Here is a 17,220-nt window from a genome sequence, read left to right on the forward strand (position 1 = left end):
GATAACAGCAAAATTCTATGTTTTGTATAAAAGTTAAATAGAAACAGCTTGAAAAAATTTGGTCCCAAAATTGTCTTTTTTTTTTTTAAGGTTTTCATATCGAAATTTTTAAGATTTTTTATTTTTTTGTACCTATACAAAAGATGCAATAAGAAAAAAAGACAAAAAAACAATAAAAGGAAAAAAAAAAGCCCAACCCGAGAACCACTAATGGGCCAGGCAATGAGCCAAAAGGAAGAAAACCCAAAACGAAAAACAAACTGAGTGAAAGGAAACCCTAGCCGCCGGAGCCACCTGCCACCGAGAAGAGAGCCACCGACCTAAAAAGCCATCCGTCGCCGTAGTCAGCCGCCGCCGAGACCCCTTTCACGACCCACCACCGCCCTCAAGCAGCAGGCTTACTCGAAGGTCACCGACAGTTCAAGCACACCAAAACTCCTCCTCACCGCCTCACACAGCCGCCGATCTGCATCCACACACCCGAACGATAGAATAATCAGATCTAAAGCAGAATGAGATCAGATCTAAAACATAATGAGATGCAGATCTATAGATTACAGACTGAGATGATAGAAAGAAAACTAGGAATAATAATCAGATCTAAAGCAGAATGAAATGCTACGCATAAAAAAGAAAAAAAAAATCGAGATTTCAGGTGAAAGGGAGAAATAGAGAGAAAGATACCACTTTTTGAGGATGAGCTTGCAGATAAGTAGACGTAGCAGCAGAGACGAACAGAAAAGGCAGTGGAGAAAGGCCAGAGAGAGTGGAGCACAGCGCCGTTATAAAAAGAGGAAGGTTTCATTTTTTTTTACAAAATTAAGGTTATTTTCTTTATATAATGGCATAAAAAATTCGGTTAAATTCTTTTTTTTCGGTTCAATTTTTGGTTAAATTATTTTTTTCGGTTTAGCAAACTTCCATATTGAAGTCTACTAAGTTTAAATCCTAAATAATAAATTTCTTCTTCTTAATTTAAAAACATAAATTTCCATTTATCAGTATGAAAAAATAATTTATGTACATTTGGGTTATAATTACGGAATTTCTGAATGTAATTTTGATACCAAAATAATTTTTTCTAAATTTTAAAATTAAATTTCCAGATTTAATTACTTAGTAGACTTCATTTTGATAAACGAAGTCTACTAGTAGACTTCATTTTCACTTTAGTAGACTTCGTCAGGGTGTAAACGGTAATTAAGACATCCGTTTTTTGTTTACTCAAACAGGATTAAATGGTCTTTTCACTACCCTTTTAGGTTATTTCTGTCAAATGTTTTTTCAGGAGTCTACTTTTGTATTCAAAATCAAGTTTTGGGTTATTTTTAGCAAAAACCCCTAAATTTAATCCCCTTATTATCAACCAATGCTTAAGAATCAAACCTCATGCAGAATATGTTCTTAGTTCTCTCTGTCATGATTTGCTAATATCTCCTGCTTGCAAAGGTGGAATCATATTGTAAACTTTTGAGCCTATATATGCTACTTATAAAGTTATAATTTACGATGTGCGCTGCACCACGGAAAATTGGCTTTTTTCTACTTAAACTTTTCTAAAATGTTAAACTTATATCCGAACTTCTATACTTGTTAAAACATTTTTCATCTTCTTAATAATTTGAATGTCATACTTAAATTTATATTTTCGTGCTTAAAACTACTTCTGTCCAAACGGTGTTAAGTTGCTGCTAAATGTAGTCAACGTGGCATGCTACGTCAACGTCGTTTATAATTTTTTAATTTTGAAAAACAAAACAAAACAATGTTGTTTTAATGTCGACAAAAACGACGTCGTTGGTCTTGGCCAAAACTGAGAAAAAAAATAATGACAGCATTTCATTAGTGAGATTAATACTAATAATGAAAAATCTGAAACCAAAAACGAGAAGGGAAGGCACAAAAGTAGAAACACTTAACACTCAGGTCGTTTTTCTCTTTCTTTTGGTTTTCTCGATTAGTTCTTATTTATTTTCTTCCTGAATTTCGATCTTCTTAAATCATTTGTTATCATCATTCAAATCTCCCAATTTGCTTATACTCTCTGGCCTTCGACTTCGAATTTAAAATTAACTTTCAATTAAGACTTTTAGGACTTCATCTAATCTTTAGCTAATTTCAGGGATTCTTCTGTTCTCTTTTTGTTTGTTGAGTTCTGGATTTATTATGTATTTGTTTTTGAATCCATTCTAATAACCCATCTGGATTTCTCTCTTCACGTCTTTCCAAGCAAATTTACTTTCAAAATGTTGATCTTGCTTCCCATGTGAAATGCGCCGTTTCTTGGTATGATTTGACAATCGCCGCCGATTCAGATGCTTCCACCGCCGCTTCAACTGCAAGTCCTATGAATTTGCAGCAGCCTAGGATCCGGTGCCGGCACATGGAATCGATCCGACGAAGATGCAATTGCCTTGCGGTAACTGTCAGGCAATCCTCAATGTGCCACACGGACTCACACGCTTCTCTTGTACTCAGTGCCATGTCGAGCTCGCTGTCGATGACTCCAAGCTCAATTGACATAAATCTTGCTGATGAAACGTAGTCCTTTTTTTTTTCTTTTTTCAGTTTAGGCTGAAATCAAACGACGTCGTTTGGCCGATAGTAACACAACTTAGTTTTCTATTTTCTTCTTTTTATTTATAATTAAAAAACGTAAATAAAGTTATCGCTTACATGGATGCCACATAGACTACATTTCACGGTAACTTAACACCGTTTGAAGAAAAGTAGGTTTAAGCACAAAAAAACTAGATTAGGTATGAAATTCAAATTATTAAGAAGATGAAGAATGTTTTGGCAAGTATACAAGTTCGGGTATAAATTTAACATTTTGGAAAAGTTCAAGTAAAAAAAAGCCAATTTTCCGCTGCACCACTGGGTGATGTGTTCTTATTCTTGGTCGTTAAGATACTCTTTATACATTTAAAAAAAAATATATCTCGAAAAAAAAAACGTGTGAAACGTTATATATGTTTCCGTTACTAATAAAAAGTCACATACGAGTGGTACTTAGGATGAGTCTTTGTCTAATTATCAGATATAATAAGTCTTAGTTGGAGACATTGCATTGGGAATTATGTAAAGAGTACTCTCGCAGTAAAACTATACTTACTCTCGAATTTCAAATGAATACATACTCTTTGCTGCTGCGTTTGCGTCCAAACAGAAGGAAGAGCGTCTGAAGAAGCTAGAGAAAGAGGTGAGGAAAGTGTTGGGAGGATTGTTTAAGGAGACCGTCTACTTAATTTTCCTTTTGCAAGTTAACTTTCTGTAATCATATGATAATATATAAATCCATTGTTGCTGTTTCGATTTGCATCAAATAAATTCTAATGAAAAAAAGGCCTGAAGCTCTAAGAGTATCTTTAACGCGGTATTTAGAGGGTATTTAACAGAAACTTATTAATTTTTTAATGATGCTTCGTTTCTTATTTGGCAAAGACGTTTTCTAATTGGGGACGTTTTTACGCGTTTCTTGCCACACGTGTCATATGTTCATTTGTTTTCAAAGTTGGAGAGAATTTTTTTTTTCTAAAGCATTTCATTTTCCCCGGATTGTTTTCATTTCTACACTCTTCTCTCATTTCTCCGACGAACTCGATGCGAAATTGATTTGTTTCTGGCAGCTTCTCCGTCGGATCGGGGTTCTCAGACGGGGGCATCAGGGTTCGAATATTTGTCTGCGAAAGAGAAGGCGAAAGAGATAAGCTCTTAAACCCTAATCTCCTCTCTTTATCGGTTATATTTTTGTTTGGTAATCCGGGGTTATCGCGTTCTGTGTATACCTTTATCGAAGATTGTGTGTAAAACCCTAATCTCGTTCTGTGTGAGACGCAATCAGAGAGAAACACTTCTTTGGGAATTACCTTCACTTGACGCAGCTTATGTCGATGCAGCTTATTTCGATCTGTGATATTATTTCTGGGGAAATTACCTTCACTCGACGCAGCTTATGTCTTTCAATGTTGAATTGAATGGGTCTAATTGTTGAATTTTTGCGAGCAAGCTTTAGTTGCCTTTCATTGAACAGATTACGTTGTTCTGCGAGCAAGCTTTAGCTATATTTCAGTGTTCACCAAATGTTTTGTTGAGTTAGTTACAGTGTAATGCCAATTAGCAACACCAACAGTTCATCTTCCATGTTTGTTATTGTAATGATAATGACTCTTAGTAACCGGTGTTTGTAGGTTTATGGAGCTTCATGGTTTGTGATCTTATTCATTATACTCATTATGAAGGTATGAATCTTTTATTCGCATTTGGTTTTCTTAGAACATTCTAAACACTGTGTTGATTTCTTCTGTGTAACGATCATTACAGGGTTTGGGCGTGTAAGCCTCTGATCCAACCGCTTGGGATATGGTCATCGGTTAGAACGCTAGCTAACATACATATAAATATAAATATAAAAAAGGAAGAGGAGACATCAAAAAAAGTATGTGTAACAAGAAATCACAAAGAGAAGGCAAAAGATGATTAACATGATCCAAAACTCGTCAGTTTGTAGATCTTTTTGATTGTGTAAGAGGATCAAACTCACATAGGCTAAGAAGATGACGAAAATCCATCTTGCAGAATCTCCTAAACCGCTTGGTCTGAGATCAACCTTTTTTTTAGGGCTGCTAAAATAGTTTACCAAACCCCAGAACAATGCAGCAATCGGCAAAACACAGATCTCCGCTAGACTCATATTGTTGATCTCTCTATAATCTGTGTTTGAATTTTATAAACAAGTTTGCCCTATAAAATCAAATTTAGAGCCGAAACAAGTTTGATTTCACCGGGAATTTTCGAGAAAATCCGATAGAAGAAATTGGAGGAAAAGTGTAGATTCCCTTCCGAGAGATTGAACGAGATGAAGAATCTATGGAACGAGATAAGAGCTTGAGACGGTGGGTTCTAAAAGAAGCGTCGACATTGTTGTTACCGTCGCCCATTGTGAAGATTCAGTGAGAAGATTAAAGAACTCAGCGAGTCAAAGTCAACGTAAAAGTATATAATCTTACCATTTTGTCCTTAGAGTGATTTACACTTAAAAGGCACTTTTTCCAGTTTTTCTTACAAAAATGCACTTTTAACTATTAGGAGACTTTTTTTCTTTTTTTTTTTTAATTTCACACCAAAATAATACAAAATTGCCCCTCGTATTCACGATAACGGTGGATACGAGTTCCTGGATACTGGTTTAAATCCAGATTTTAAAAATAATATTTTTTTCCCTTCTGTTTTGTTTTGTATTTTTCAGTATTGTGAAATATATAAAATAATTTTTTTGTTAAAATGAATTCTAATTTTATTTTGTCATTGTTTTAAGAGCCATTATGCTATACTTTATTTATCAAACAAGAAACTTTTCAAATAACCTTTATAAGAAAATTAAAAAAAAAACAGAAATCTACTTAGATATCCATTCACAAAATATGATGTTTATGATGGACATATAACATGGACACGATTGCGTGGATATGTTTTCATTCATATATTTGACATGAATATGCATTTTACATTGTCCATAATATATCCACATTATCATGTTCATGTTATTGACAATGTAAAATGTATATCCACGTCGAATATATGAATGCAATCATATCCACGCAGTCATGTCCATGTTATATGTTCATCATGCATCATGTGAATAGATTATAGACGATGTAAAATGTATATCCATGTCGAATATATCAATGAAAACATATCCACACAATCATGTCCATATTGTAGATGTTGGGGTCGGTTTCCACCCCACACAGATAAAACCATCCCAATATAACTAAGTATGGAAAATGGGAGAGCCGTGGCCATCAAATGGGAGAGCCGTTCTCACCAAGGCAAGAAGGAGAGCCGTTTCCACCAAGAAAGGCGGGAGAGCCGCGATCGCCAAGTGGGAGAGCCGAGAAGAAGGAGATGGGCCGAGCCGTATAACATAAAATGGACCGAGCCCCTGTCTTAAACACTTGGGCCGAGCCGTGCCGCGGTGAGGTGGAGCGAATCATGTCAAGCGGGCCGAGCCGTGGAGAAATTAGGCGGGCCGAGCCGTAACGAAGGCAATATGGGCCGAGCCGTAAAGAAGCATGATGGGCCGAACCAAAGCCTTGAGAGGTGAAGCCCACGGAAAACCCTAGGCGAGATGCAAAGGCGGTCAGCCGCACGAGGCGATAAGGAAATATTCCGAAAATCTCGCCCGAGATTTTCGGCTAGGCGGTTTAGAAAGTCAGTATAAATATATGATGTATGTAATTCATTCCGCCAACTTTGGCAACCCTAAGCAATAAGAGCTAAACACTTTTACAGCAAGAAAAGCTTTCTTTTGATCTTACTGTTTTTGGCGATAAACCCTAGAAGTTTCCGATCCCTTAGTTTTCCTTACAAATCTTTAGTTGTGCGAGTTTTGGCTCACACAATTTGGCGCTGACTGTGGGGAAATCGAAACTTTCTTACTCTAAATCGACGAGACTTTAAGATCCGAAGAACATGGCGAGCAACACCCCCGACGACAACAACAACAACACCGGTAACGGCGCGGAGAAGGACGCTCCAGCATCAGGCACAACGACGGCGGCGATCGAAACCCATGAGGAGATGCGATACATGATAGCTGCGTTGATGAAAAAAATTGATGACCAAGACAAAAGAAACGAGGCGATTACGGCGAGGCTCGACGCGATGGCGGCTGAGCGACAACACTCGACTTGGAGAGCCGGAATTCCCGACCCGATGGATGGAATTCGGAGACGCTTCGATTTCTCGACACCCACAGAAGCCTCGGGGAGTGGTGCAAGAAATTCCTCGTTTCTTCGTCCCCTTGACGAACGCACTCCCGCAGCAACCCGAATCAACATGACCGAGCCGCCTCCACTACGCCGGAACTCCAGGCAACGAGCCGGTGAGGAAGGGGACGATGGAATCGACGCAGACGCCCAGCAAGACGACGAGACCATAAATCCGCAACAAACTGGCTCGGCTCGCCGAATTAGTCAAGAAGAACTCACCTCGGCACTAAACGGCATCCGGACTGATGAAGTCTCCGATCCGACCCGCGTCGATAACCCAACCGAGGTGGAAGAAAATCCCCAATGGAACGAGCAGGAAGAACGCGAAGACGAGCCGAGGCGAGGGGAGCGGGAGCGACCCCCCAAATCAAAAGGAATGACTCACGCACAAAATCTCGAGCTCAAAGAGCTGCGAGCCTCTATGGCTCGGACAGTGGCTGAAATATGAGCCATGAAATCTCAAGTGCACAACGCGACAAGTGCCGCACCTGAAATCGACCGAATGCTTGAAGAAACTCAAAGAACCCCATTCACTGCAAGAATCACGGAAGCCAGAATTCCCGAGCCGGGGAAGGTGCGAATCCCGTTCTACGAAGGAACAATCGACCCCAAAGCACACATCACAGCGTTTCGGATAGCAATGGGACGAGCCTTCACAAAGAACGCCGCTAAACTCACCGAGCGCGAAGTAGACGCCGGATACTGCCTGCTTTTTGTGGAGCATCTCTAGGGAGCCGCACTCGAGTGGTTCTCAAGGCAGGAACGAAATTCGATCGGCAATTTCCAACAGCTCTCCGCCTTGTTCCTCAAACAATACTCGATGTTTATGGACAGAGGAACATCTGATGCCGATCTGTGGACACTAACTCAAGGACCGAACGAACCGCTTCGGATTATATGGCACGATTCAAGGCAGTCGTATCCAAAATAGAAGGGATAAGCGACAAGGCTGCACTCGAGGCTCTGAAACGATCTTTGTGGTACAAATCCGATTCCGCAGGGAGATGGCTCTCAATACGCCGCAAACGATTCAAGACGCGTTGCACCGATCATCAGACTTCGTTGTAAACGAGGAGGAAATGAAAAACTTGGACGAGCAGTACGAAGCCACGAAAGCAGCGATTCGAAGCTCAGTTCTGCCGCGGCCCACGAAGAAGGGCAATCCATCGAGCAATGCAACAACGCAGAGTTCGGAAGAACCTAGGAGCGGAGGTGCCCATAACTACCAGGTCAGCTCCGGACGCGGAAGAGGATAGCCGCGCAACAACACTTGGGTGAGAAAGTCCGCCAACTACGACGAGAAGGATTTCTGCGAATATCACCAGACCTACGGACACTCAACGACTCAATGCCAAACTCTGGGAGCAAAGCTCGCAGCAAAAATGGCAGCAGGAGAGCTCCAAAACGCGGTCAGCCTCAAAGACCTCGTCCCTAACAAACAACAAGAAAAAGCCGAGCCGAACGGCGCAGCGGAACCAGCGAATCCTCCCCGACGAGGCGATAACCCCAAGCGCGACAGGCGAGGCGAACCTGAAGAGCGACCCGAGCCGAGGCAAAGGATCAATATAATCATGGGTGGATCCCAGTACTACCAAGATACCGTCTCCTCCATCAAAGCCTATCAGCGTCGAGCCGAAGCAAAGGAGAATTGGATAGAGCCAACAGACATCCCAAACATAGTGATCTCTTTCGCCGAGGAGGAAACGGCAGGAATCGATCGACCTCACAACGATCCGTTGGTGATTGAGCTAACGATCAGGGATCATGACGTAGCGAGGGTGCTCATCGATACTGGAAGCTCGGTGAATGTCGTCTTCAGGGAAACGCTCAGGAGAATGGGAATCAACCTCTCCGAGGTGGAGGCAATCCCCAAACCTCTAACCGGATTTTCAGGAGAAACGACGATGACTATGGGAACGATCAGGCTTCCCGTGGTAGCTGGCGGAGTCACCAAGATCGTCGAATTTTGCGTCACTGATCACCCAGCAATCTATAACGTAATCCTGGGAACCCCATGGATCAATGGGATGAGGGCGGTACCCTCCACCTATCATCTCTGTCTCAAATTCCCAACTCCATCGGGTGTCAAAACGATATGGGGAAATCAGAAGGAATCGAGAAATTGCTGCCTAACCGAGCACAAACTGAGGAACCCCGTCACTGACGCACGAGCTGACATAGACCGCAAAAAGATGAAGACAGACAGAGAGCCCGTGAACGAGCTCTCCAAACTCTTATAGCAATTACAGATCGCGGAGAGCCACGAAACACGCACCGAGCTGATATGTGACGCAGTGGACTCGGTGTGCATAGACGAGGCGCATCCGGAACGTTGCGTCGAAATTGGAACACAACTAGGAGAGCCCCTGAGAAGCAAGCTCCTTTCCCTCCTCAAGGAAAACATCGATACCTTTGCCTGGACGGCGGAAGATATGCCAGGCATCAGCATCGATGTAACCTGTCACGAGCTGAACGTGGATCCCACCTTTAAACCAGTCAAGCAGAAAAGAAGAAAGCTTGGTCCAGAACGAGCTAAAGCAGTCAACGACGAAGTCGAAAGATTACTCAAAGTAGGATCAATCGCCGAGGCCAAATATCCGGACTGACTCGCAAACCCGGTGGTTGTAAAGAAGAAGAACGGCAAGTGGCGAGTCTGTGTGGACTTCACCGATCTCAACAAGGCGTGCCCAAAAGACAGCTTTCCCCTGCCACACATCGACCGGCTCGTCGAAGCCACTGCAGGGAATAGACTGTTAACATTTATGGACACGTTCTCCGGCTACAATCAGATCCTGATGCATCCTGATGATCGGGAAAAAACGGCATTCATAACCGACCGCGGGATATATTGCTACAAAGTCATGCCGTTCGGGCTCAAGAACGCAGCAGCGACGTATCAACGGCTCGTCAACAAAATGTTTGCGGCTCAACTCGGAAAAACTATGGAGGTATACATCGACGACATGTTAGTCAAGTCACTCGAGGAGGAAGACCACGTCGCGCACCTACAAGAATGTTTCGAACAGCTGAACAAGCACAACATGAAGCTAAATCCGGCAAAGTGCAGGTTCGCGGTCACCTCGGGAGAATTCCTCGGCTATCTGGTAACCCACCAAGGCATAGAAGCGAACCCCAAGCAGATTAAGGCGTTAATTGAAATGCCTTCTCCAAGGACGAAGCGCGAAGTGCAAAGGCTAACAGGAAGAGTCGCCGCGCTAAACAGGTTTATCTCCCGTTCCACAGACAAATGCCTGCCCTTCTACGACACCCTCAGAGGGAACAAGAAATTTGAATGGGACGAACGATGCGAGACGGCTTTCCAGGAATTGAAGACTTATTTGGCAAGCCCACCAATCTTAGCAAAATCGGTCGAAGGAGAGCCGCTCTTCCTCTACATCGCGGTGTCTGCTACAGCTGTAAGTGGGGTGTTAATCAGAGAAGAACGATCCGAGCAAAAACCCATTTTCTACATCAGCCAGACACTGACCGACGCTGAGACCCGCTACCCACAGATCGAGAAGGTCGTCCTAGCCGTCGTAGTCTCGGCTCGCAAGCTGCGCCCATACTTTCAGTCGCATTCGATTGTTGTGCTCGCCACACTTCCGCTGCGCTCGATCCTGCACAGCCCAAGCCAATCCGGTCGGCTCGCCAAGTGGGCCATAGAGCTGAGCGAATACGACATAGAGTATCGAAATAGGTCGTCTGCAAAATCACAAGTGCTCGCTGATTTCCTCATTGAACTCCCGACCGAAGCAACAAACGAGCCAACCCTAGACGAAGTATGGACATTGCACGTCGACGGCTCGTCATCTAAACATGGCTCGGGAATAGGAATCCGTCTCACCTCTCCCACCGGAGAAACACTTGAGCAGTCTTTTCGCCTGAACTTCCACGCCTCGAACAACAAAGCGGAATACGAAGCACTGATCGCCGGCATACGGCTAGCACAGGGAATCGGAGTTCGAAAGATAAGAACCTTCTGCGACTCACAGCTCGTAGCATGTCAGTTCAACGGAGAATACGAGGCGAAAGATGGACGTATGGGAGCTTACCTCAAAGTGGTCCGGGAGTTGGTGCAAAAGTTTGATGAGTTCGAACTCACTCGCATTCCCCGAGGAGAAAACACCTCGGCCGATACCTTAGCAGCACTCGCTTCGACCTCGGACCCAGACCTCCGACGAACGATCCCAGTTGAATTCATCGAACGCCCTAGCATCGAAGAGGTGGAAGGATTTCGACTGATAAATCCTCCTGAACAAGAACCAGAGGACGACGAAGCCATTTTAATGGAAGAAGACGCCTCACCAGCCAAGCCGGAATACGGCTGCGACAAAGAATGGCTCGGAGCCATCCGAATGTACATCGCCGATGGAGAGGCGCCAACCGACAAATGGGAAGCCCGCAAGCTGAAAGCTCAGGCAGCACGTTATGTCCTCGTCGATGGCGAGGTGTTTAAATGGAGATTTTCGGGGCCTCTCATGACATGCGTCGAAGGACCGGAAGCAAGAAAGATCATGCACGAGGTGCACAGCGGCGCGTGCGGTAACCACTCCAGCGGAAGGTCGCTCGCTATCAAGATAAAACGGCACGGCTACTTTTGGCCTACGATGGTCAAAGACTGCGAGAAATTCACGGCAAAATGCGAGAAGTGTCAGCGGCACGCTCCAACAATTCACCAACCTACCGAGTTGCTCTCGTCAATTACGTCGCCTTATCCGTTCATGAGATGGTCGATGGACATCGTCGGACCTCTATATTGCTCAAAGCATAAGCGTTTTCTGCTCGTCCTCACGGATTACTTCTCCAAGTGGGTCGAGGCAGATTCTTACGCAAGCATAAAAGATGTTCAGGTCGAACACTTCGTCTGGAAAAATATAATCTGCCGACACGGGGTCCCCTACGAGATAGTCACCGACAACGGATCCCAGTTCATCTCAACACGCTTCGAAGCCTTCTGCGAGAAGTGGAAAATCCGCCTCAGCAAATCTACGCCAAGATACCCTCAAGGGAACGGACAAGCCGAAGCAGCCAACAAGACGATCCTCGACGGTCTGAAAAAGAGGCTCGACGCCAAGAAGGGACGGTGGGCAGACGAACTCGAAGGAGTCCTTTGGTCTCATCGGACAACTCCGCGCCGAGCCACCGGGGAAACTTCATTCGCTTTGGTCTACGGATCGGAGTGCGTAATTCCCCCCGAGGTGGATTTCCCAGGTATTCGACGAAGACTTCTACCAGGACAGGAGGGCTTAAACCACTTAATGATGCTAGATGAGCTCGACCTAATCAACGAAAAGCGCGACCAAGCCCTAGTTCGAATCCAGAACTACCAACAAGCAACGGCGCGATACTACAACAAAAACGTTCGGAGCCGAAGATTCAAAGAAGGGGAGCTCGTCCTCCGAAAGGTCTTCCAAAACACTGCCGAGAAGAACGCAGGAAAGCTCGGAGAAAATTGGGAAGGTCCTTACAAGATCACCAAAGTGGTTCGTCCGGGAGTCTACGAACTCGCGACACTAGCTGACGAGGCGATTCCAAGATCATGGAACGCAATGCATCTGAAGAAATACTATGACTAAGGATACAGCACGACCAGCATGAACTACGGGACGGCTTGATCCCTGCAAAGGGTACGTAGGCAGCCCGTCTTCGGACGGGTTCAGCTGTCCCCCCTCTTAAAAAAGGGGGGAGTGGGTACGTGTACACATACCCCCTTTAACTCTATTATTTTGACTTACCCATTTAGGAACGTCGCCACTTCGGCATATTCTCAGTTCGTTTTTAATCGTCTACTTATTTCACTTTTGCCCTTGATTTCTGGTTAAATTATTATCGCTTCGGCTAGCTTCACATTGTAACAAGCTCGGATCTTTAAATTTTATCACTCATCACTTCGGCAAGTAATCATACCACTTCGGCATGATATCATGACCTGATTACCTCGGACCTTAATCGGTCCTCAGTTTCAGTTCGGCAAACTAAGCCTCCGAACGCCTCGTCTCGTTGCTGGCCACAACGGGGCAACAAGTACAAAGTTCTCTAAACGGACTTTTACCACCTTTCCTAGGGCGAGGGTGCAAGTTACATCCTCTACGGATAAAAATTAAGCGCGCTATACAAATATCAGACCAAATACGTATCTGGTCGCCACGGTTTACTATCGCACACGAGAATATAAGTCGAGACTACATCGCTTTCTCTAAAACCGAAGTAAACTCTTAAAACCCGGACAAACATACTCATCCTCTCGGAAACACCGGTTCAATGACACTTCATCCTTGGCTAAACAAAAACAAAACGCCTCGTCGTTTACACGGCTCGGCACCATGCAAAGAGAAAACGCCTCGTCGTTCACACGGCCCGGCATCACCCAAAGAGAAAACGCCTCGTCGTTCACACGGCCCGACATCACCCAAAGAGAAAACGCCTAGTCGTTCGCACGGCTTGGCATCACGAAAAGAGAAACCGCCTCGTCGTTTACACGGCTCGGCACCATGCAAAGAGTAAAACGCCTCGTCGTTAAAAACGGCTCGGTATTGCTACGAAAATTTGCTAACGGCATTATCACTTAAAAACTTTCCAGCATCACCTAAAAGATGTTCCACAAAACTAACTCCCAGCTCGGGATTAAGAATCCAAACGATGTCCTTAAACGAACTCGACCCTTAGCCCGTACTTCTATTGTTTTCGAAGGATTCGGCTAAGGAAGCAATCAAAATCATTACAGCAGTTTTCATCCTCGACAATTTTCTCTAGGCCAACGGTTTTTTACAGATATTCGCACAGATCGTTGAAAATAAGTGCATCAAATCCTAAAACGGCTAAGGGAAAGAGAATTTATTCATAAGCAAAAGTTAATGTCAGGTGGATAAAGCCGTCCAGGCATCGGTTACAAAAAGAGAGTTCAAAAACGTACAAAAAAAACCTAAGTACAAAAGCATTGAAGACGAAACAGGGAAGAGCAGAGGGAATCAGGCCGCGGACTGCGTCTCACGTTCGCCGAGGAAGTTCGAGAGGACCGGCGTGCCCGCGTTTGATCCGTTCGGATCCACCACGCCTAAGTTGGCTGCTGTCTCTTCGAGCGGCTCGTTCCCGAGGGTGGTGTCGACCGTGTCCGGCGATACGGGAGAATAGTACAGCTCGCCCCGAATATCGGAAGCAATGCGCTCGTACGCCCCATCGTCGGCATACTCGCTTTCCCAGCTTTTCAACTTTGCCTCCTCGTCGTCAAGCGTCGGGGCATCTGGTTTCTTCAGGTCGGCAATCATCGCTAGATTGCCCTTGATCTGTCCCAGATCGTTCTCATCATCGCCAGATTGCCCTTGATCACCTTGGCTTTTTCAAGCCTAACCAAACCCTCCTCCACCTTGGCGAGGCGTTCTTGAAACTTTGCCGTGAGCTCTCGCCTCGCCTCCTTTTTCGCCCTCTTGACCTTGGCATCAAACAAGGCGTCCTTGGCCTCGATACGCCTCTTCAGCATCGCCACCTTGGCGCTTTTGGCTCTCCTCGCCTCCTCAAGGCGAATGACCGAGGCGGAGACCTTATCTACGTTTGCGCGCAGAACGATCTTCTCTTCTTCCAGCCTGGAAGCCCTGGCCATCACCTCGTCCAGTTTCCCCTTTGCCGCCGCGGCTTCGGTCTGAGCCTCGGCTAGCTTCGTCTTTGACGCTGCGGACTCAGTTCTGGCCTCGGCCAAACGACGTTCGACCTTAGACAGATCCGCCTCATACTCAGCCATTAGGTCGTTAATGGCCGCGACAAACTACGAAGAGCAAACTCGCGTTAGACACTTAGCAAAAATTCACAAAAATAAGGAAAGGAAAGTAGAACTTACCTTGGTCCCGCGCTGCGCCATCGCGCCGTATGACCTCGGCCTGGAGGAGGAAGACGCGTGTTCGCGTTATTGACACGCGAAAACATGATGGCGGAGGCGTCGGGGTCATCAACAACCGACTTGCGCGCGGGGGGATCCCCAGGCGTCGGCTTCCGCCTCTTCTTGGACGGCTCGTCCCTCTTAACAGCGACCCCTTTCCCTTTATCAGCAGCCGAACGTTTTCGGCTCGGGTCGTGTTTCTGAACAACGGAAGTCGGAGGCCTCGTCGACTTCGGGAGGGCTAGGATAGCAGAGTCCGAAGGGTCTTTGCTCTGAACCACCAAAACGTCCCTGGACGCCTCGGGAGGAATTTCGCCCGGTTCCACCTCGGGCGCTACGTCTCTCTCGACCACCTCGGCTGTACTACCCTCTGCGGCTCGGGTCGTCTCATCCCGGCTCGGCGTGTCGGGTTGAGGAATGGCCTCGGCTTGCACCGGAACCGCCTCGGCCTGCGCCTGAGCCGCCTCGGCAACTCGTCTCGCGGCCTCTTCCGCCTCGCGCCTCTTCCTCTCCCTAAGAGCAATTACCACCATCTTCTCTCGAGTATCCCTTGAAGAGCTAGAAGACGAAGAGCTAACAGGGACTCTGGCAAGGATGACTTGCGCTTTCTCTACTCTTTCGAGGGAGAAGTTCTTCCTCCAATTGACCTTCCGCGCCGAAAGAGAGTCTCGAACAGTAAAAAGGTCGTCGGGAATCGAGGGAAGATAGCACCGAACTGCAAAACAAAGCAAAAAGCAAAAATCTCAGAAAAGGAAGATAATATCAACTGAATCTCCGAGCCGAGGCAAAGCTTCGGGTCGGCTACCAAGTGATCCCCAAGCTGTCTTGGTTCGGTGAACGTAATCTTCGCCGACCGACGCCTCGTTCACCAAGACATAGAAGAAGCGTTCAGTCCAAAACTGATCCTTGCTGGGAAATCCGCCAATGATCCGTCGCTTCGCCTTGTTGGAAATATAGAACCTATTTCCTTTCGGGGCTTTTCTGATTTCCAGCAAATTCAGCAGGTGATTCAGCTCGATGTCGAGACCGCATTCGAAGCTTCAGACTAAAATGCCAATCATGTGCCGTAGTCCCCTCGGCATAATCTGCCCAATCGAGATCCCGTGTTTCCATAGGTATTCGAGGATCACTCCGGGGATCGGGAACCAGAGGAAGCAGAGCTCGAAGAACGCCTCGTACAGAGTAAAATGATTCTCTGGAGGGTTGTCGGCTCAGTCGCTCTTCTCTGGGACGACAAACTCCACCGCCTCGGATATTCCGAAGCGATGCCTCAACGCCTCGAGCGACTCAAGGGAGCAGAGCGTCGATCCAGGCGGGTCAGGTTTTTGTCTCTTGACTCTCGGTCCTCGCCCAGATGTGGAAGCGCCTCGGGATGCCATGAGGCGTTCCAATTCAAGCTTCGCCTCGAAAAGATCAAAGGGAAATGCCTCCTCCTCGATCTTGAGCGCGGCGCGGTTAACATCCTCATTAGGAACGGGATCCTGGGGACGGCTCGTCGAAACCGACGGCTCGTCATCTGGAGAGCCGACATCTGATGGGCTTTCGTGGTTTGGCGCTTCGTCAGATGAGTGATTGGAGGGGCTCGGCGAAGCAGACGCCTCGGAGGATTCCACCATGCCTCTCGCCTCGGCGTTCGCACGGCTCGGCTCGTAGTGAAAAAGTGGATCCAATGAATCGCCGGAACAGCTCGACATAATTTACGAGTTTTACAAAAGTTACAGCACAACTCGGCGAGCCTCTGCCGGAAAAAGATCTGGAACAGCGGAGACCTCGGAAACCCTAGCCGGAAAATAAATAAACTAGAGAGAGAAAGAAGAGAGAAGGGAGAGCTACCTTTAGTGAAAATGAGTGAGTCGGGAAATAATGAGGAAAAGTGAAGGAGCTCACCTATTTATAGAAAAACGAAGCGCGTGAATTCTGCGTGAACCTCGGGCAACCGCCCAACAGCGCGTGGGATCCGCGGTGAATTGACTATACCGGGCTGCGTAGTTGGCACGCGCCGAAAGATCAGGAATTCCCTCTCGGAAGACCAACAGTCAGGGTACCCAGGTTAACAAAACGGCTTGGTACTAACTCTATCTCTCTCGAAACGCCTCGTCGTTAAACGAAACGGCTCGGCATTATCTATCTCTCTCGAAATGCCTCGTCGTTAAACGAAACGGCTCGGCATTATCTATCTCTCTCGAAACGCCTCATCGTTAAACGAAACGGCTCGGCATTATCTATCTCTCTCGAAACGCCTCGTCGTTAAACGAAACGGCTCGGCATTATCTATCTCTCTCGAAACGCCTCGTCGTTAAACGAAACGGCTCGGCATTATCTATCTCTCTCGAAACGCCTCGTCGTTAAACGAAACGGCTCGGCATTATCTATCTCTCTCGAAACGCCTCGTCGTTAAACAAAACCGCTCGGCATTATCTATACTTCTTGAAACGCCTCGCCGTTAAACGAAACGGCTCGGCATAAACTCTTGCTCTTGAAACGCCTCGTCGTTAAACGAAACGGCTCGGCGTTATCTATCCCTCTAGAAACGCTTCGTCGTTAACAATACGGCTCAGCACGAACTTTCACTCGAAA

General features: G+C 46.1%; 1 protein-coding gene across 1 annotated transcript; it reads left to right on the top strand.

Moving 5' to 3' along the window:
• Positions 1–8,155: 8,155 nt before the first annotated feature.
• On the top strand, positions 8,156–9,013 carry LOC112084440. The gene has a single exon (XM_024153572.1). It carries the CDS (start codon positions 8,156–8,158, stop codon positions 9,011–9,013), a length of 858 nt encoding a protein of 285 aa, XP_024009340.1.
• Positions 9,014–17,220: the final 8,207 nt, after the last annotated feature.

This window comes from Eutrema salsugineum, unplaced genomic scaffold (genome assembly GCF_000478725.1).
Source record: "Eutrema salsugineum unplaced genomic scaffold, Eutsalg1_0 scaffold_4, whole genome shotgun sequence".
NCBI classification, from domain to species: Eukaryota; Viridiplantae; Streptophyta; class Magnoliopsida; order Brassicales; family Brassicaceae; genus Eutrema; species Eutrema salsugineum.